The sequence below is a fragment of the Podarcis muralis genome, chromosome 17 (assembly GCF_964188315.1).
Source record: "Podarcis muralis chromosome 17, rPodMur119.hap1.1, whole genome shotgun sequence".
NCBI lineage: Eukaryota > Metazoa > Chordata > Lepidosauria > Squamata > Lacertidae > Podarcis > Podarcis muralis.
Window position 1 is genome coordinate 36704789 of NC_135671.1, and position 22003 is coordinate 36726791.

The 22003-nt window shown below is 46.7% G+C and overlaps 2 protein-coding genes across 3 annotated transcripts in view; one reads left to right on the forward strand and one right to left on the reverse strand.

Moving 5' to 3' along the window:
• Positions 1–8409: 8409 nt before the first annotated feature.
• PQBP1 (polyglutamine binding protein 1) lies at positions 8410–17679 on the reverse strand. Of its 2 annotated transcripts, none has more exons than XM_028712786.2 (7): positions 17541–17679; positions 15322–15452; positions 14796–14907; positions 11866–11975; positions 10321–10434; positions 10104–10164; positions 8410–8621 (listed from the first exon to the last, which is right to left on the reverse strand). In XM_028712786.2, exons 2-7 carry the CDS (start codon positions 15386–15388, stop codon positions 8465–8467), a joined length of 621 nt encoding a protein of 206 aa, XP_028568619.1. In that variant the 5' UTR covers positions 15389–15452; positions 17541–17679; the 3' UTR covers positions 8410–8464. The 2 variants fall into 2 exon arrangements, with proteins under 2 accessions (XP_028568619.1, XP_077777753.1); XM_077921627.1 differs by lacking the exon at positions 17541–17679 and adding an exon at positions 17382–17403.
• A 3760-nt stretch (positions 17680–21439) lies between these two features.
• TIMM17B (translocase of inner mitochondrial membrane 17B) overlaps positions 21440–22003 on the forward strand; it is a 10988-nt gene continuing 10424 nt past the window's right edge. The window contains exon 1 of the mRNA XM_028712392.2: positions 21440–21546. Coding sequence (XP_028568225.1) covers positions 21521–21546 — 26 coding nt within the window. The 5' untranslated portion in view covers positions 21440–21520. The remainder of the gene's footprint in view (positions 21547–22003) is intronic.

A 22003-nucleotide genomic window follows, 5' to 3' on the forward strand; every position in this document is an offset into this window, starting at 1 on the left:
GAGTTTGGCTTAGTTTGCGCAAATAGCAGAGCTGTGCCCAGTCCCAGAAATAGGCTGCACACCAACTACTTGCGTAGCCTCCAGTCACCCCTTTTTATCTGGGAGAGGCCCTGCTTTCTGGTACCTGTCCTTGAATAAAGGATTGTCTTCCGGAGAGAGATTTTAGGGATGTCTTTTAAAAATATGTACATAAATATGAAATGCTAGTCTTCAGATTTCAGTCCTCCCCACTTCTCTAGAAATTCACTCTCTGGGATGCATCTTGATGCTCCTACAACACACATCTCATTGCCGAAAGGGCCAATAGCACATGGCTGGCATACAGACACTCCAAGCGCCAATGCCATTCCCAGGCAGGACTGGGCAAGACCCTTGCCTCACTGAGCAAGAAGCCACGTTGGCCTAACTTGGTATGAGGCATTTTTCTATGTTCCTATTAGAACAAGAGCCTAAGAGCTTTGCAGGATCAGGCCAAAGGCCAATCTAGTCCAACCTTCTGTTTTGGTGGTGGCCAACCAGAAGCCCATGGGAAGCAGGACTTTGGTGCTGTGGTGCTGCTTCTATTTGCTCTGTAACCTCCTCAGATAGTAAATCAGGAATGGAGAACCCACATGTTTCTCTAAAGCTTCTCCCACCTGCCTGACTCCTGGTGGCAAAGGACATGGCTCCGTGCCAGAAGTTGGGTTGGCAGTTCCTGCCAAAAGCAAGGGATCTGCATCATTTCTGGTTTGATCTCAAGCTGTACAGGTGCCCCACAGGAACACCCCCCCCCCCCAATTAAGGGGCAAGTTATTTTGACACCTGAGACAGAAAACTGACCTCTGTTGCAGTTTAATATACAATCACAACATGCAGTGCTGTAGCTGCTGGGTAACTGTTGGTTTTTTTTTGTCCTGGGTGAAGCCTCCAGAGCAGTGGTTCTCAACCTTGGGTCCCCAGATGTTTTTGGCCTACAACTCCCATGATCCCTAGCTCACAGGACCAGTGGTCAGGGATGATGGGAGTTGTAGGCCAAAAGCATCTGGGGACCCAAGGCTGAGAAAGGCTGCTCCATTAAGGTTCTCAGCCTGTGCCTGGGGGTGCCAAACTGTGTCTTTGACCTGGGTGAGATCATGCCTAGTTTCGCCCCTGCTTTCATGACACCTGAAACCAGCGGCCTAACTCTGCCCAGCGGTAGTGCCAGCCCTGTGCACTGAAGCTGGAATGAGTGCTCTGCTGAAGTGAAGGACATGAGGCAGGAGTTGGTAATGCAGGTGAGCTGTGCGCAAGCAAGCTGCCAGCCAGCTCTGTTGAGGCTCCTTTTATTGGCACAATATGCAAAACCAGGCAGATACATTTTGGACTGTGACCTTTACACATCTTCCAATCCTGAGATCGAGGGGTGGTACAAAGTTATTTTGGCACCTGTTTCCATCGTGTCATTTTCCGCTTGCACAATGTATGACGAAGGAGACAAAGGTCACAGACAGGGCACGTCAGACTACTAAGAGAGCAAAAGGTTAGATAGAGGGCAAGATGTTCAGACAGCTCGGGGGGCGGGGAGTGTGCTCCACACCCAGCGATCATTCCTACACTTTGCTAAGCCCCGCTTGCTTCTCTGCTAACAAAGTGGATACGGTCAGCCTACTAACACATCCCATGGAGTAAGCAGTCGCAGGATAGGGCATGGTACGTAAAAGGACCCCACCAGGTGGAGAAGGACCTTGAGCAATGTTTAAGTGGGGCGGAGTTTGGTGAGGTAGAGAAGGCGAGGTTTCTGGGTGTCAGAACATCGCTGAGCTATAATAATATAATAATAATAATTTATTATTTATACCCCGCCCATCTGGCTGGGCTTCCCCAACCACTCTGGTTAGCTTCCAACCAAATCTTAAAATACAGTAATACATCAAACATTAAAAGCTTCCCTAAACAGGGCTGCCTTCAGATGTCTTCTAAAAGTTTGGTAGTTGTTCTTTTCTTTGACATCAGGTGGGAGGGCGTTCCACAGGGTGGGTGCCACTACCGAGAAGGCCCTCTGCCTGGTTCCCTGTAACTTGGCTTCTTGCAATGAGGGAACCACCAGAAGGCCCTCGGCGCTGGACCTCAGTGTCTGGCTAGAACGATGGGGGTGGAGACGCTCCTTCAGATATATTGGACCGAGGCCATTTAGGTTAGGGCTTTAAAGGTCAGCACCAACACTTTGAATTGTGCTTGGAAATGTACTGGGAGCCAATGTTAAGACCAGTGTTATGTGGTCTCGGCGGCCGCTCCCAGTCACCAGTCTAGCTGCCGCATTTTGGATTAGTTGTAGCTATAAGGAATGTCCCTGGAAAAGGCTGGCCAGGATGTTATTAGAGGGAACCCAACCCAGAGATCACAGGGCAGCGGGTCGGAAGGCTCTGGTCCCTTCACCAGAGGGCACAAACCCTCAGGGCTGAATGCAAAAGGCACCCAGGACTCCTCATGCAATTTCACCCATCATGTGCCATTTCAGACTGCAAGTTGGGGAGTCGTGTGGCTGAACGTTCCTCCCTGCACGCAGAAAACAAAATGTCAGAGTGAGTTGGTAGCCTAGTCTTCCCCCAGCTTAGCAGAAGAGTGCATGCACTCATAAGAGCCTGGTATCAGTCCCTGTATTCTAGAGACACAGCAATAAAGCTGCTAGTACATTTGGAAAGCTAAGCAGGGTCCAGCGTGGTTTCAAATGGGATGGGAGACTGCATGTTGAGATTCCTGCATTGGGGGGTTGGCAAAGTTGACCCTTGGGGTCCCTTTCAATTCTGTGTTTCTGTTCTAAGTAAGGCTGAGAGATTCCTGTCTGAGAACCTGGTGGGAGGATGGGGGCGAGAGCCAGTTCCAGCCACAGCAGACAAGACTTGGATGGCCTGACTTGGTAGAAAGCAACTCCTACTGTTCCAAGTTTTGCATGTGAAGGGACTTTTTAAAAAAGAAATAATTGATTGCAATGAGTCAATCTCTCTCTCTTAGTAACATAGTCTGGGAATATTTATTCTACCTGGCGCATATTAAAGATATTTAGCTCAGGGGCACCTCACAATCTCAAAGGAAAATGAACTACCATCTAAAAACAATAAATTGGCTGCAAACCAGAGGTAGGTGTCTGTATACCACCATGGCTCTGACTTTCACTTGCAGGAGAACAGTTGCAGCTGAAGAGGTGCTGGAAGCCCATGTCCTCTTCATGGGCTTTCCAGAGGCATCTTATTGGCTGTTGTGGGAAGGGAGATGTTGGACCAGATAAGCTTTTGGCCTGATCCTTGGAGATGCTGTTCTTAGAAATTACGGCTACTGCCTTGTCTGCTGATTGTGTGGCCTAAGCCTTTGTGTGATTTGCTCTATGGATGTCAGTTCACTTTGACACTAAACTTTAAATGCAGTGTAAACAGGAGTGAGTGAGTTGGATTAATTATCTGACTTGATATAAGGCAATTTCCTACATTCCTATGAGTGCAGAATTTGAAATATCCTAGTTTGGGTGTGGGTGTGTATGTTTTATTTATTTATTTTTAGCAGAGTATACGCAGCTCCCTCCCAAGGCCTAGAAATGGTTTTCTGCAGTGCAAAATAGCTACCGATGTTTCCCAGCGCTCACGGCTGTGTCCGTTCTGTCAGTTTCTGTAATTGCAGTGTGCAAGTGCAGAAATGGTCGGCCGCAGAATCCAGTGTCCTAAGAACTGCAGCTGTCTCCTTTTTAAAGGAAGGCTTTAGTCTTTGGAACCTCCAAAGATTAAGAGAACATGGGCATGTGCAATTAGAAGCGGAAGGGAATGCATTATGCAAAAATTGCGCATTTTGTTCAACTGGCATTTTAGTTTAGTATATCTGTCTCTGCTTTAAAAACACACAAGGTGCCTTTAACAATTTAATTTAAACTTAAATTGCATAACGTATACAGGTTGCAATGGGTTTGTTTGTTTGTTTGTTTGTTTCAGTAGAGAGTATTCAGAACTGCCCACTTCCCTTATCAACCCTTCCCGCCTTCCCTGTTGTTCTCCTTCCTGGATTGCGTAATCTATGGCTCAGCATCTTTCTCTGCTAAGCTGGAGGTGAAAGAATTTCAGAGGAAGTTGCATTTGTGGCACAGATCAGAGCTGGACAGGTTTCAGGCTGGGGATATGTTCAGTACTTTGTTTTTTTATTACCAGAACCCCGAGGTCTTATCAAGCAGAGCCAAGTACAATATTGTGGCTCATGGGCAGGCAGGCATACAGCTGAGTGAAGGAACAAGATACAGTGGTACCTCTGGTTACGAACTTAATTCATTCCAGAGGTCTGTTCTTAACCTGAAACTGTTCTTAACCTGAGGTACCACTTTAGCTAATGGGGCTTCCTGCTGCTGGCGTGCCACCGGCACGTGATTTCTGTTCTCAGCCTGAGGTAAAGTTCTTAACCCGAGGTACTACCCGGTTAGCGGAGTCTGTAACCCGAAGTGTTTGTAACCCGAGGTACCACTGTACCTCTGAGCACATGCACAGCCTGGGAATTTGGTGAGCATGGTACCGAACTCACAAGTAATTTCACATAACCTCCCAAAGCCCCTATCACACATACCCCCCCCCCGAAATAAACTTTTTGGGGGGCTTTTTTCCCCTTGATGCCATAGAACAGGATTAACCAGGGGCTAAAACTCCAGCCCTGGCTATTGGTAGGCCTGCTCAGTGCTTTGATCAGATGCATTTTAAATTCACCAAGCAATGTCGCCACATATTGTCAGCCCTATCCTTTTTAAATGAAAGCTGCAATGCTGAGAGTGCTGAATTCTGCACTTGGTGCCAACATACCCTCCAACAATGTCCTTTTCAATTATCATCATTATTATTAATACCCCACCTATCCGACTGGGTTGCCCCAGCCACTCCAGGCAGCTTCCAACATATATAAAAACATAATAAAGCATTAAACATTTTTTAAAAACCAAAAACTTCCCTATACAGGGCTGGCTTCAGATGTCTTCTAAAGGTTGTATAGTTACTTATCTCCTTGGCTTAAGGGCCGCATAGCTCCATACCCTCCAACATTTCTCCAATGAAAATAGGGACGTCCTAAGGAAAAGCAGGAAATAAGTAGCTATCTTATCTTTAAAAGACATTTGAAGGCAGCCCCGTTTAGGGAAGTTTTTAATATTTAACGCTGTACTGTTTTTAACACTTGATTGGGAGCCGCCCAGAGTGGCTGGGGAAACCCAGCCAGATGGGCAGGGTATAAATTATATTATTATTATTATTATTATTATTATTATTATTATTATTCCATGATAAATCAGAAACCCAGATAGCTTCTGTAAATCTGGAACGGTCCAGAAATAGGGACACCTGGAAGGTCTGTGTCAGCCTTTACGATTATAGAACAACGTGTAGCTCAGAGTCTGTTTTGGTTTGTTCAAGAGCGTATAACAAAGAACGAGGGGCGCACACTTCCATTTTCTCTCAAGGGTGTGAGTGTCCATTATCCTTTTAGCTCAACCATGATATTTTCATGCTTTCTTCCAGGATCTTGGCTAAAGAAAAAGGATCTTAATGCACCAGAGGGAACAACTTGCAAGACCTCAGTAGCTCTGCACCTCCCCAGGCCGAAGAGGTCCAGGTTTTAGATTTCGTCCTGACGCTTCCAAGGAGCTGGCGAATTCACAGCCTCGTTGTGTTTACAAGGATGGTGGGACCACCCTGGCGATGGCAGCTCTTTGGTGACTCTGCTCCTCCTGGCATCAGATCAGCATGGATTCGTGATGTCATGTGCTTTCCATTGACAGTGGCTTTTCTTTCAGGCACCTATTGCCAACCTGTAAGACCTCCAGAGGTTTGGGACTACAACTCCCATCATTCCTGACGGTTGCTGACTGTGGCTGTTGGGAGTCGGAGTCCAACAGCTGGCAGGGCTGCAGGCTGCTTTTAGGCTTGATGCTTATGACGTCAGGCAGCAATTTGCCATGTGTAACTGAACCATCACAGTTGCACGGAGTAGCTGCTTCAGGAAACAAATCTTTGGGGGAGCAGCCATTATTGCATCTACATCTTAGTAGCCCTGGGGGAATCTTCCAGTCCAACTTTTACCTAGAGAGGCTGAGCCAGTTGTGTTTACAGAACTTCTCCAGCATGAAGAATCTTACAAACTGCAGTTTGGAGCAACCAGAGCAGGTCTTTCTCATTTGCCGTACCCCAATGTTTGTTCAACATCCAACCTAGCAGTGTTTTTTCTGGAGAACTCAAAAGCTTGCTCACAACTTTGTGATGTTTTGATTGGTCCTGATAATGTTGCTGCCATGCTGTGATTGGGGATTCTTCACCACGGCCACAGCTGTCTTCCATTTTCATGGCTATCACAGATCTCAGTTGTCAATCAGTGAAGGACAGGTTCATGCAAGCATGTATTAGATGTCATTACTATGCACTTTGTGGCCCCTTCTGTGCTGTACATTTAAATATGTACCATACCACTTTAAGTCCTCATGGCTTCCCCAAAGAATCCTGGGAACTGTAGCTTGTTAAGGGCGCCTATTCCCCCTTACTGAACTACAATTCCCAGTGGTGTGACAATCCTTATTCCCAGGGAACTCTGGGAATTGTAGCTTCAAGGGGAATTGAGGGAGGGGTCTCCTAACACCTCTTAGCACCCTCAACAAACCACACTTCCTGGGAATCTCTTGTGGAAGAAATGGCTGTTTAAAGTGGTATAATACCGAGTTAAATATATAGTGCAGCCAGGGCCTGCGGCTAAATAGCTAAGCACCTGAACGCTTTGGGACAGAATCCTGTTTGTTGGGGGGGCAGCGCTACACATACATGCCAATACTTGTTGCATTCAGCTGCACTTGGGGGATTCATTTTCTTTGAAGAACAGTGCCAGATTATAATTTGTGCCCAAACCTATTTTGTTTTGTTCACCCCATTGCAGGAAAGTAAAAGCCAAAACAGTCCCACCAAGTCCTAATTCCAGTCCTTGTATTTTGGCTGCTCTTTGCAGCTTAGCAATTATTGAAAAGTATGGCCTGCACATTGTTTGGCCAGAGTTAAATTCAGGCTTGGTGGGTCAGAGGGATGAGAGGTGGAAAGGGGCAAAGATGCTTGGGCTGTTTACATGGCTGGGAACAGAGTAGAAGCTGATGTGAGGGCAGGGCACCTATCCACCCATTTCGCTTAGGTTGCCACCTCATGTGTGCCTCATTTTTTGCTGTCGCTAAACCAGGTGGGATGGTGCCCAGGTAGAACCTACATTCCTCGTTCATCCCCTCCATCAGAGTGGCGCTGTAGCATCATGTGTAACTCAGTATTATGAGAAAATCATTGCTTAAAGAGATCTGCGCTTGGAGCAAACACATTATATTTTTAGTACTGACAATGCTTTTCCAACACTTCTTTAATACTGTAGAAACTAATACATATTTGTAAGCAAACAAGCTAGATGTGGAGTTGTCATTTACAAATTGCTCCATGCCATGGCTGCTGGCTCTGGGCAAATGGATATGGCTTTTGTGATGTACATTTTCTACCTGGAACACATCAAGGTGATACATGGTATGGCTGAAGACATTTCGGTTCTGGGCTCTGCTGCCTTGAGTTCTCCAACCCTTACTGACCAACGTAAAGGATGGGATCAGCTTGAGGAGAGGGCAGAAGTTCTTTTCCTTATGGGACAATGTTCCCATGATGCTCATATACAGCAGTGAGAAAAGCATGGCAGAGACACCAACAACTTTAGAAGGCTTACAGACAGGTAAACAGGTGCCTTTCTAGACCTGTAGCTCCCTACAGGTATAGAAAGCCACTCCTGCGGCCTGATGACATCGCAGCTGCTTTTTGTAGACTTCAAACATTACAAGAGGAAATTGAGTCAGACACAGGGGACCCAATGCCTCAAGAAAGCAGCAAAGGAGTGCAGTAGAACAGGAAAGTGTCCTTTCTGTGTTCACTTGCAATGCAGTACTGCCCCTGCTGGCCCAACACAGGAGAGACAGATATTGCCACAGAGCTGGGATTGGGAACTTGTAGCCTTCTAGAGATTGCTGGGCCACAGCTCCCATCATCCCAGCATTTGGCCATGCTGACGGAAGAAGAGGAGGAGTTTGGATTTGATATCCTGCTTTATCATTACCCTAAGGCATCTCAAAGCGGCTAACAATCTCCTTTCCCTTCCTCCCCCACAACAAACACTCTGTGAGGTGAGTGGGGCTGAGAGACTTCAGAGAAGTGTGACTCGCCCAAGGTCACCCAGCAGCTGAACAGAAGAGCGGGGAAGCGAATCCGGTTCACCAGATTACGAGTCTACCACTCTTAACCACTACACCACACTGGCAAGAACTGGACTCCTAATGCTTGGAGGGCTGCATGTTCCCCCAGCTCCCTGGATGGAGCCTCTCCGGTGCATAGCGAGTTCCGTTATTACGATACACAGCAAAGCCGCTCGCGGCACTTGTTTTCCTCTAGCTTTATTATCAAATACATTAGGGAAGGGAAAAATGAGCATCTCAGTCCTGCTGCTTGGCCCTCGAAGCTTCCGCATTAGCGCGCAAAACTGCGCCAGGGCTTGGGTAGGGGCGCTGCTGGAAGAGTGGGCCAGCTGCTGTGGTATCTGCGCCAGTCTTGGCTTCGTTTCGTTTGGGCAGCCCAGTGGACCAGGTTCCCCTAGAATGGGAAAGAGCAGCGATGTCAGAAACAATGTTAGCCAGCCACACCTCACACTCGGCCTGTTCTCCATTATAGCTTCCCTGACACTGAGCCCCTGTTTTGCCTCACTTTCCCTACCTGGATGGCAATACACCTGTGCCCCTGCTTCTCATTTCCTTTGTTGTTGTTTAGTCGTTTAGTCGTGTCCGACTCTTCGTGACCCCATGGACCAGAGCACGCCAGGTACCTCTGTCCTCCACTACCTCCCGCAGTTTGGTCAGACTCATGCTGGTAACCTCGAAAACACTATCCAACCATCTCGTCCTCTGTCGCCCCCTTCTCCTTGTGCCCTCCACCTTTCCCAGCATCAGGGTCTTCTCCAGGGAGTCTTCTCTTCTCATGAGGTGGCCAAAGTACTGGAGCCTCAGCTTCACGATCTGTCCTTCCAGTGAGCACTCAGGGCTGATTTCCTTAAGAATGGATGCGTTTGATCTTCTTGCAGTCCATGGGACTCTCAAGAGTCTTCTCCAGCACCATAATTCAAAAGCATCAATTCTTCGGCGATCAGCCTTATTTCCTAGACTTCACGTTAAGATAAGGAGTCGAATCTCTCTAAATGAGTGAAGACACCTTAAAAATACCATCACACTTTCAAAATTTTATGAACAATGTACAGAAGCAACAATCAGGTTTCTTGTGTGTACTGCCCAATGTTACAGGAGGTCAGTAATTTTGGAGACAGAATTAGGCTTCCCAGAAACAGCTTTTTAAAAGCAAGTTTCTAGCCCCTAATGAGTAAAAAACATGCTTCTCGGTTTATGGGCAATGGCTGTTACAACCTTAGAAGGCAAAGAAGTGGCTGAAAAGGGTTTTCCAGGATTGGGTTTTTTAGTGCTCTGTAAAGTTCTCTTTTTTGTTCCTTCCCACGGCTAGAACAACTTCATTGTGAGATTATGCAAAAACCAAGTTAAACTCTGCAAATGTGATTAACCGATGGAAGCGTCACAACTCTGCCTCTGAGGGCAACATTTTAAGTACTTATTCTGGGACTAGTGCTTTAAAGCATCCATTTCTCATGCTCCAAGATTTGTCTGGAGTGGTGGTCCAATTGCTCTTAGACAGCATTGGGCTGGGGTGGAGGGTTGCTCACTGGGTTAAGAGGACTGCAGCAGGAAGTGCAGAGGGGACAGTCTTGTGAACACCGAAAGCTCTTTTTAATGATTTCGCTGCAATTTTACTTACCAAGGAAAACTAAATGGTACTCATTTAGTCAAAATACCTCTTGACTTCCCAAGCCATGTTACAGCTTTTTAGCACCCTTTGCTTTTGGAATTTGATAGCTGAAAAATTCAAGACGCCCTAGCGCTGAAGGCTGAATCCAAGACCTCAAAGCTTGCAAAGCACAAGCTCTGCCAATGAACCAGAGACCTCTGCCCATGCCTGTGGTGCCCCAGTCTACCATTGCTGAGCTCCCCACCCTCCCATTCTCAGCAGACTCACCGGGGAGCATCAGAGTAAGCGCTGGGGTCCATGGGGTCAAGTTCTTCATCCTTCCGGCTTGCTGTGGAGGACAGACAAGAGGAATGCAGGAGTTTGACCACCGCCCGCACTTCCCATGCTCCCCCTCCCCAGTGGCAAACAGATCTCAGGAGCCCTCCCTCAAGCCCTTAGCAAATCCTTCTGATGGCAGGGTCCCATGGGGGGGAGTGGCCCTTACGCTTCTTGCTCTTGGGGTAGGGGGCCAGCTCCTCCCGTCTGTGGTAGCGGCGCTCCTTCAACTCTTCTCGCTCCACCTTCTCGTGCAACGAGTGCTCCATTTTCTCCTCGGCATCTGGGGGAGACGCATTAAGCTTGCATCACAGTACAGTGGTACCTCAGGTTACATATGCTTCAGGTTACATACGCTTCAGGTTACAGACTCTGCTAACCAAGAAATAGTACCTCGGGTTAAGAACTTTGCTTCAGGATGAGAACAGAAATCATGCTTCAGCGGCGCGGCAGCAGCGGGAGGCTAAAGTGATGCTTCAGGTTAAGAACGGTTTCAGGTTAAGAACGGACCTCTGGAACGAATTAAGTACTTAACCCGAGGTACTACTGTACTCAAATATAGCCTCCCCTCGGCCCAAAACCTGGACGTTTTTTACATGATAAACTCACAGCTGCATTTGTTGCTGGGCTTCGAGAATTCTCCAGCACGTATGAAAATTGTCATTTGCCACGTCAAAGAAATCTCTGGAAGGAGGATTAAATCAGGATGTGCTGAGCTAAGGTAAAGGTAAAGGTACCCCTGCCCGTACGGGCCAGTCTTGACAGACTCTAGGGTTGTGCGCCCATCTCACTCTATAGCCCAGGGGCCAGCGCTGTCCGCAGACACTTCCGGGTCACGTGGCCAGCGTGACAAGCTGCATCTGGCGAGCCAGAGCCGCACACGGAAACGCCGTTTACCTTCCCGCTAGTAAGCGGTCCCTATTTATCTACTTGCACCCGGGGGTGCTTTCGAACTGCTAGGTTGGCAGGCGCTGGGACCGAGCAACGGGAGCGCACCCCACAGCGGGGATTCGAACCGCCGACCTTTAGATCAGCAAGTCCTAGGCGCTGAGGCTTTTACCCACAGCGCCACCACCGTGCTGAGCTAGGCCACCCAAAACCAGTCCAGAGGTCCAAAATCCACTTAAGAGTCCTCATCAGCTGTCTTCCAAAAACACATTGCTATCAAAGCAGAAATCCCCTCCCCCCGCACTCTCTTAGACACTAGATTTATAGAGTTGCCAACTGATCACGAAAGTCAGCTTGGCTTGCTCCTGTGTCTTTAACTGCAACTTAATGTGTAGAGATCAGCAGATGAAGTTTTTCATGTCTTAGAGATAAAGTGTTATCTGCTGGTGCAGAGATTAACTTGGTGGTTCTCAAACTTTTTTCTCTGGGCCACACTTTCAGAATAAAAATTTGCTCATGCCACACCAATTTTTTAATTGATGAGAAATACCTTGGAAAACAAAAAGGAACCACCTAGCAGTGCTTGATTTACAACATAGAACACAACTACAGAGCCACCCTATGGCTCAATGCAGATAAGAAATGTAAAATATGCTTGATAATATCAGACGTGCATTAACCCCAGCAACCAAATATCAGATCGCATAGGACCGGGGTTTTTCTCTCTCTTCCACAAGGCTAGACCCAAACCTTTCCCCCTTAGCTTCGCCTCCACATCATTCAAAATCAGCACATGCAATCCAAAAGCAAATGCAGGCAGCCTCACCTAAATTGCTCTTCAGTTTCTTCGCTGCTTTGGTCACCACTGAGCTAGGATCATTGGGCGACAGCCACGAAACCAGATCCGTCTTTATGTTCCAATAGTAAGGGAGGCCGCTATGAAAGAAGACGGGAGATGGTTTCATCCACTGCCAATCATAGCCAATGCCTGCATTACCAAACCATGAATAAGCCACCCTGCTCTTTGTTTTGTCCCCATAGAGATGAGGAACCTATTGCCCACCAGATGTTACTTGGCTTCAAATCCCATCAGCCCCAGCCACCTTTGCCAAGAGGGCTAATCAGAATTGCAATCCCAACAGCCTCCTCATGCCTGTCTGTGGATTTCATAGGCCACTGGCACTCACTTCAGAGAATCTCAGGAACAGGAGTGTCAACTGCTCTCATTTACCAGGACACACACTCCTGTTGTGTCCCTGGAAAAAAGTAGATGCTGGAGCTAGGGTTTCAGTTTCATTAACTAAAATATCCTGGCTTGCTTCTCACCCACCGACCCCTCTTTCTGAACAAATTAAATGGATTCTTTTTTTTTTTTTTTGAATAAATTTTTATTAGTTTTCCATAAACAAAAAAGAAACAAAGCAAAAACATAAACAAACACAAAATCGACTTCCCCATACCACCCCTTTTCTGCATTCTTGTTTCAAGATTTTTCAGCAACCCTTTCATAATAAACTTATTTATATTTCATAAATTTAACTTCTATAAATTATTAATACAACTGTAGTTCTTTATCTCTTATTACCCTGAGCCCCTAATTTTCCAAATTACAACAATTTTTAAGATAATCTTTGAATTTGTTCCAATCTTCATCCACCGCCTCTTTCCCTCGGTCTCGAATTCTGCCAGTCATCTCTGCCAGTCCCATATAATCAATCACCTTCGTCTGCCATTCTTCCAACGTGGGTAAATCTTGCGTCTTCCAATACTTTGCTAGAAGAATTCTTGCTGCTGTTGTAGCATACATAAAAAATGTCCTATCCTTCTTTGGCACCATTTGGCCCACCATGCCCAAGAGAAAGGCTTCTGGTTTTTTAATAAAGGTTCTCTTCAGAACTTTTTAAATTTCATTATAGATCATTTCCCAGAAAGCCTTAATCTTCGGGCAGGTCCACCAAAGGTGGTAGAAGGTTCCCTCCGTTTCATTGCATTTCCAACACTTATTGTTGGGCAAATGATAGATCTTTGCTAACTTGGCCGGAGTCATGTACCACCTGTAGATCATTTTCATAATGTTTTCTCTTAAGGCATTACATGCTGTGAATTTAACACCAGTGGTCCATAACTGCTCCCAGTCAGCAAGCTCAATGTCATGCCCCATGTCCTGTGCCCATTTAATCATGCTAGATTTCACCATTTCATCTTGAGTATTCCATTTCAACAGCAAGTTGTACATTCTTGACAAATTTTTAGTATTGGGTTCTAACAGTTCTGTTTCTAGTTTTGACTTCTCCACTTGGAAGCCTTTCTTTCTGTCCTGTTTAAAAACTTCATTTATCTGTCGATAATGTAGCCAATCTCTGACCTTAAACTTCAGCTTCTCGAAACTCTGCAATTTTACTTTTTCACCATCCTGTTCTATGATTTCAGAATATTTAGGCCAATTAGAACCCATATTCAATTTTTTCACCTCTTTTGCCTCCATTGGTGACAGCCACCTAGGGGTTCTACTTTCAAGCAAATCTTTATACCTTATCCAAACATTATACAAAGCTTTCCTCACCATATGGTTCTTAAAACCTTTGTGCGCTTTTACCTTGTCATACCATATATATGCATGCCAACCAAATCTGTTGTCAAATCCTTCAAGATCCAAAATGTCTGTATTCTCGAGGAGCAGCCAGTCTTTCAACCAGCAAAACGCTGCTGATTCATAGTAAAGTCTTAAGTCTTAAGAAATTAAATGGATTCTTAATTGTCTTCCATCCATGCACTGATGGGCCCATTTAGCTTCAATAACTCTGCAGTAAATGGGACTCCCAGACACTGTTGTGCTTTCTGTTTGATCGCTTGTAACTTATTTGTTGATTAATTATTTGGGGGGAGGTTTGGTTTGTGTGTGTTTTTTGTCCTTTTCTTCGTTATGCATTTTGTATTTTTATCTTGTATTTTTATTCTGCGAACCTCCCTGAGATCTATGGATGAAGGGCAGTATATAAATTTTATAAATAATAAGTCATCATGAGTATGAGATTAACAGATATATTTTTCCCACCACACACTTGAAAGCTGAAACCATAATTGAGAACTATTAACTATAACCTCACACCACCATTACAAGGCTAGAAGGATATAACAGCTTGACTAGTGCTGGGAGTTTGAAACTCCCATTGTTCTAGGCACATTAGCGCAAGCAGTTTCTGAGCTCTGGGCGCAGTACTGCGCCTGAGAGTGCCTAAGATTTCAGATTAAAACTGCAGAGTGGATGGAAAGGAGGACCTTTTTCTACCTCCCCACTTCCAGCTACTCTCTGAAGACTGGAGAAGAGACTCTCTTAAGAATATATGGGGGGGGGGAGGGAAGGGCTAGACCATACGAAAAATGAACATAATATTTTAGCTGCAGTTCATTCATTTTCAGCTTTGTATTCTTGTTATAAAAAAAGCATGCCTGGACATTCCCGTTGCTGTACCCATAACCTTTGCTTAAGGTACCTTTACCGCCTAGCTGTCCTATCTCAGTTTCTAACGCTGCTGAAGACATGCTACCCTCTTCTTGAAAGGTGGGGAACCTTTTTCACGGACAACCTTCCCGGGGTAGTAAGCAGTAGTGGGCAGACTAGAGGCAAGGAGGAGGCAACATTACAGGCATAAGTGCAAGAAGGGCTGGGGAGGAGTGTAGCTTGGGGAGGCAGAGGCATGACTTGGAGAGCCATATTCAAGCTCTGAACCTGAGATTCCCCACCACACCTCTTACCAGGCAGGGTCGATGACTTTGTACCAGTTTGGTGGCAGGTTCTCAATCCTGGTAGCTTCATAATCGATGTGGTCATCATCGTAATCTTCTGCGATAATTTCTTCCTCTGGCTCTGACAGAAGAGAGGGCCCAAAGGAAACAGGATTAGGCTTGGAAAAAATATGCGGCCAAGATGTAGTATAGCCTAATGAGCCAGATTATTTGAGATGAACGGTTCTGTTCTGTTCCTTTATGCAAAGCCTAGATAAAGCATCCTCTAGCTCAGGGGTAGGCAACCTGCTGTCCAATCGCCTTCTCAATCCGGACCACAGATGGTCCGGGAATCAGTGTGTTTTTACATGAGTAGAATGTGTCCTTTTCTTTAAAATGCATCTCTGGGTTATTTGTGGGGCATAGGAATTCGTTCATTTCCCTCCCCAAAATATAGTCCAGCCCACCACATGATCTGAGGGATGGTGGACCGGCCCATGGCTGAAATAGGTTGCTGACCCCTGCTCTAGCTAACCAAGGATGCCTCTATACTTACCAGGCTCTACATGCTTCAAGAGCCCTCGCCTGGCCAGGCGGGACTGCAGAGCCACTGGCAGTGGCATTAGGAACTTTAAGAACTATTCCAGCTGAGGCAGGTGGACAAGCCTTTCTTCTAGTTCCCTGTCCCTATGCAGAGAAGGGGGGAAAAAAACCACATTACATTTTGTGACATTTGAGTATCTCCTCCTTGCTTCCCACATTCCAGGAATAACCTGTAAGCTTCCCTGCCAAAGTTTCTACTCCATTTCTTCCCACATTCTTTCCCCAACAACACGGAGCTACACAAAACCTTTCATGGCATTGCCAACTCCCATTCCTGAGAGTTTGGTGACAACTGCTGCACCACACGAGTTCCTCTATACACCTTCATGGACAGTTTAGGAACTAACATGAACTTGTGTGTATGAACAAAGGGAAAGGGCCTGATGCAGTCTGCAGCAGGGGTCTGGGGAAAGTTGTTTGACTGAATAGATCCAATGCTTATCTGTCTGCCTTTGTCTACAGGTTAAGTTTTTTACCCTTCTGCACACTAATTCAGCTCATTGCACTCTCCAGTTTAGCAGCGATATCCCGGGATTTATCTGAAGCATTTAAACCTGCCCTTTAGCTCCAAAGGCACCCTAATCACTTCCATTACCACTTGATTCCCTTAAGCCTAGGTGAATGAGAACGTTTTTGCTCAACGCCTAAACACAGATAGTGATGGCGCCAGGCGTGCCTCCCTGGGGAGAGCATCCCATAGGCAGGCAGCCACTGCTGAGAAGGCCTGTTCTCATATCACCACCCTCTACACCTCCCTCAGAGGAGGGCCTTGGATAGTAATGCTGGCAAGGTCCAGGTTAGAGGATCATACATGGGGCCAGTTCTTGCTGAAGTTTCATTAGTGCATCAAGCCTGCAGCTCAGTAACTTCCGAGGCCTAGTGCTCACCGAACTGGTAAACTCACATCTGAGCTGTGCCACTGTAGACAATGAATGGGTGCTGCCAAGGGAAGTGGTGGGCAGGGAGAAGGCTCCCTGCATGAGGAAATCTAGCATCCTGGCAAGGACAAACAACAAGTGTCTTGGAAAGTATATAGAAAGCTGTATTTCATGGGTTCAATAAAATACTCAGTGGTCCGTAATGTATCAACCTTCAAAGTGCTATATAACAACAACAACAACAACAACAACAACAACAATAATAATAGTAATAAAGTTTATTTATACTCCGCCCTCCCCATCAAGACCGGGCTCAGGGCGGCTAACAACCAATAATAAAAACATGTTGATTAAAATACAATTTAAAAAAACAAGATTAAAATACAACATTAAAACATTAGGATGCAGCCTCTTCACAGGAGGAGAAAGGAAAAAGAAAGAGGGGGAGGGAATCAAACTGATTCTAAGCCAAAGGCCAGGCGGAACAACTCTGTCTTACAGGCACTGCAGAAAGAAATCAGATCCCGCAGGGCCCTAGTCTCTTGTGACAGAGCGTTCCACTAAGTCGGGGCCAGTGCTGAAAAGGCCCTGGCCCTAGTTGAAACCATTCTAACCTCCTTGAGACTAGGGACCTCCAAAGTGTTGTTATTTATGGACCTTAAGGTCCTCCGTAGGGCATATCAGGAAAGGCGATCCCGTAGGTGCAAGGGTCCTAGGCTGCATAGGGCTTTAAAGGTCAAAACCAGCACCTTAAACCTGACCCTGTACTCCACCGGGAGCCAGTGCAGCTGGTAAAGCACTGGATGGATGTGATCCCATGACAAGGACCCTGTAAAGAGCCCCGCCGCAGCATTCTGCACCCGCTGGAGTTTCTGGGACAGCTTCAAGGGCAGCCCCGCGTAGAGCGAAATACAGTAGTCAAGCCTGGAGGTGACCGTTGCATGGATCACTGTGGCCAGGTCGGGGCGGGAAAGGTAAGGGACCAACTGCTGAGGGACCAATAACATTAATAATAATATTAATAGAATTTATATACCACCCTATAACCACACACACACACACACTGCTTCTGATACAACACGACCAAACGTCCTGGAAAACATTAGGAAAGGGGGTTCGAGCTTGGTTGCCTTACATGCTAGCTTTCTACGTGCAAGGTATGGCAGGCGAGGCGCCCCTTCGCTGCCTCAGGGAGAGACAGCTCGACCCTCAGCCGCCCCCCCCGACCCCCTCACGGCAAAGGGCCTCCCCAGCCTCCCCTCAGGACCCCCCCCCCCATATATCTCCCACCTACCGCGGCGCAGCCAACCCGCCTCTCGGCAATACCCGCCTCAACGCAAGCCGGGGAGACTCAGTCTTCCTTCGGGTCGAGCGAGACTCTTTTTTCAGCTCCCGCCCCCAGCACGTGACGCGCCTCGACCAATCATCGTATAAGGAAAGCAGAGCCCGCCTGGGCCCCTTCCCGTCTTGAAAGGATTTGAGCAATAACAGGGCTGGGGGGGGGAGGGGGAAAGCCCATCCCGGCCAATCCCAAGAAAGGAATCCCAACTGGACCCACCCACTTTCGACTTACTCTTAGCCAATCAGTCAGAGATTTGGTTTGCTTCTCCAATGAGCGGGCGAGTGAAGCCCCTGAGAGCCCGCCTTCTCTTTGATTGGCCGCGGAGGACCATAGAGGCAGCAATGAAGAGTCGTTCATCGCCATCCATCCCCTTTCTTGGCACTTCTGAAGTGGCCTGGAACCGCGTCTGGGCTGCAAACCGACAGTCAGGTTGTGCATCCACAGCAATGACTCGAGGAGGAATGACTGCTGGGAGGAGCGCAGAGAGAAGAAACGCATCTGAATTGGGCCCACTTGCATCTTCAGCAGCACAACCAGAGGCCTTCATTTACAAGAAAACATGTCTCTCCCATATCAGTCTCTAACAGCCACAGCCAGTGCCGGATTTACATATAAGCTAAACAAACCACAGTGGTATCTCGCAAGACGAATGCCTCCGGAAAACTCGCAAGACGAAAGGGTTTTCCGTTTTTCGAGGTGCTTCCCCAGACGAATTTCCCTATGGGCTTGCTTCGCAAGAAGAAAGCCCATAGGGAAATCTCCGGGGACCTCTTTTAAAATGCTGGCGGTCGGGAGCAAAGACTTTCGCCCACCGCCGGCCTTCAGAAGAGGTCTCCACTGTCCCGGGGGCTTTTAAAATGCTGGCGGTCGGCAGCAAAGCCCTCCTGTCCCCGGAGCTTGCAGGGCGGGAGGTGGGGAGGGCTTTTCTTCCCACCGCCAGCCTTCAGAACAGCCTGGTCTGAAGGCAGTTTCCATAGAAACACATTGATTGATTTTCAATGCATTCCTATGGGAAACCGTGCTTCGCAAGACAAAAAACTCGCAAGAAGAAAAAACTCGCGGAACGAATTAATTTCGTCTTTCGAGGTACCACTGTACAGTCATACCTCATGTTGCGTTTGCTTCAGGTTGAACGTTTTCAGGTTGCGTCCTGCTGTGACCCGGAAGTAACGGAACGGGTCACTTCCGGGTTTTGCCGCTTGTGCATGCACATGCACAGGAGCGCAAAATGACGTCAAACGCATGCGCAGAAGCGGCAAATCACAACGCGCAAATGCGGGTTGCGTTCTGCTTAGGTAGTGAACGGGGCTCCAGAACGGATCCCGTTTGCAACCAGAGGTTGTTGTTGTTGTTGTTTAGTCATTTAGTCGTGTCCGACTCTTCGTGACCCCATGGACCAGAGCACGCCAGGCACCTCTGTCCTCCACTACCTCCCACAGTTTGGTCAAACTCATGCTGGTAACCTCGAAAACACTATCCAACGATCTCGTCCTCTGTCGCCCCCTTCTCCTTGTGCCCTCCATCTTTCCCAGCATCAGTGTCTTTTCCAGGGAGTCTTCTCTTCTCATGAGGTGGCCAAAGTACTGGAGCCTCAGCTTCACGATCTGTCCTTCCAGTGAGCACTCAGGGCTGATTTCCTTAAGAATGGATGCGTTTGATCTTCTTGCAGTCCATGGACTCTCAAGAGTCTTCTCCAGCACCATAATTCAAAAGCATCAATTCTTCGGCGATCAGCCTTCTTTATGGTCCAGCTCTCACTTCCATACATCACTACTGGGAAAACCATGGCTTTAACTATACGGACCACTGTATAACTTAGGGCCCCACTCTCTTGAGGGCCCCAAAAAATGTAAAGGGAAAAAAACCCGAATGTACGGTACATTTCCAAAATATAAAAAACAGATAAAATATAATCTACGTACAGCAACAGTGTTTTGTGTTGCGTAGGCTCCTATGATGTAAGTTATGGGCCCCATCTGGTAGCCTGCTCACTCAAATATCACTGGTTTGTTCATTTCTATATATAGGGTATCTACATTCTGCATGGACTGGTTTCATGGCAACATGTGCAAATGGATTTGGAAACCTGTTAGGTCCATAAATTACCATATAGCATATATTCAACACAAAACACAGCGACAATTTGTTGTTGACAAAGGACAGCTGGACATATAAAGGAATATTACCTTCAGTAGCTTAGGGCCTCATCAAACCTTAATACGGCACTGGCCACAGTAGACACTAACTCCAACAGTTTGACTTTACCTCCGAAGACACACTCCTCCACTGTCCCGAGACAAGGATGCCAACAAATATACTCATGCATGTGCATATACATCTTCTTTGACGATGACTCGTAGGCGAGTAAGATTGTCTTCCATGAACAAAGTCTTTACAGTGAGTCTGTAAGGATCCGTACATCCTTCCACAGTGGGGACATAGGTTTCCGATGGGAGTTGATCATGATGAGGGTTTGCCAAGCGTGCCTTCCTCCTAGCATGTTTCTCCCTTGCGTCTTGAGTTTGAGTGTCTTCAAAGTCCATGGCACCTTTGGTAAAGGCTGTTCTCCAACTGGAGCACTTGCAGGCCAGTGTTCCCAATTGTCAGTGTTTATACTACATTTTTAAAGATTTGCCTTGAGACAGTCTTTAAACCTCTTTTGTTGACCACAAGCATTACGCTTTCCATTTTAAAGTTTGGAACAGAATGGCAGATGAAGGTGATAGACTATATGGGATTGGCAGAGATGACGAGCAGAATCCGAAACCAGGGAAGAGAAACAGCGGAAGAAGACTGGGAAAAATTTAAGGACTATCTAAAGAAATATTGTAAAATTAATGAATGTTAGAATGACGTTGGATTAGAAAATATGTGGTTATTAGCAGTAATGGATAAGTTAAAAAGAAAGAAAGGTCAAAATTAAGTGGAAAATAAGGGAAGGATTTGCTGAATAATAAATTAGAAATTGGAATACAGAAAGGGGAGGTATGAGGAAGTCGGGGAAGTAAGTTATAAGAAAATAAGGGTTGAAATTATACTTGTTTTTTACATTTTTTGTTTGTTAGTTTTATTGTACTGTTTTGTTTTGTTTTGTTGTTATAAAAAACTTTTGAAACTTGAATAAAAAATTTATTAAAAAAAATAAATAAAGTTTGGAACAGAGTGGCTGCTTTGGAAGATGATAATCGGGTGTTGAAGAATCATTGCTTCAACACTGGTGATCTTTGCTTCTTCCAGTACCCTGGTATTAGTTCGCTTGTCCCCCCAAGTGATGTGTAAAATTTTCTGGAGACACCGTTGACGGAGGAGTTGGAGATCGTATTTATAAGTGATACTTATACACATACCACAGAGCTTCCAATATATAGATACTACATTGCACCTAAATCATTTTCTTGATGGAACACAGGCTTTCTCATACACACACACAGAATTTATTTTCCATTTAACATTATACATTCACATCATCATTATCCACTATAGCACCTTGGCTCTTTAGAGCCTATCAACTTCCTTCCCTCCTGCCTCATGACTTTCGAAATTAACCTTTGTAGCATTGCAATTTATACGTTTTCCATTTCTAATTACACCCATTTCAGAATGGCTCAACATTTAAATAAATATTTTCTCATTACATGTCTTCAGACAACCCTGCTAGGGATGTTAATTGCTTACAATAATCTTTCACCCCAGTCCTTTTGGAATACTTGATCATGCTGGATTCGGATTTTTCCCGCCAGCTTCGCCAGTTCCGCAAAGCCCATCACCTTCCTTCCTCTGTCACTCTTCTTTCGTCGGTACTGAACGCAGGCTTTCTCTAACTTTCCTATCTCTAGAGCAGAAGAGCCCCTTTCACGTGACTGAAGCTGGCCAATAGTTGGTTGTCAGGTGACTCCCCTGTCACGTGATCCGCGCAGCCTGCGGCCGGAGCCATGGAGGAATATGCCCGGGAGCCCTGGTAACTGGGAGCGGGGGCTGCCGGGGGCTCAGCGGAGGCGAGCTTGAGGCGAGGCCCCGTTTCCGGCCCCGGGAGCGGCGGTGGCGGGTGGGGGGCACGTCCCTCCCGCGCCCCTTTCCCTCCGGCCCCTCTCCCTCCTGCACCGGCACAACAGCCCTGCGAGGTGGGGCCGGGTGAGCAGGGAAGCCAGCGGCTCCCGGTGGCTGAGGAAGGGCTTCCACCGGGGGCTCTGCGGCCCCAGCTATGGGCAGCCCAACAAGAGTTAGACGTATTTTTCTTACAATTCCCTTATGGGATATCTCATGGGTAGGCAAACTAAGGCCCCGGGGGCCGGATCTGGCCCAATCGCCTTCTTAATCCGGCCCGCGGACGGTCTGGGAATCAGCGTGTTTTTACATGAGTAGAATGTGTCCTTTTCTTTAAAATGCATCTCTGGGTTATTTGTGGGGCATAGGAA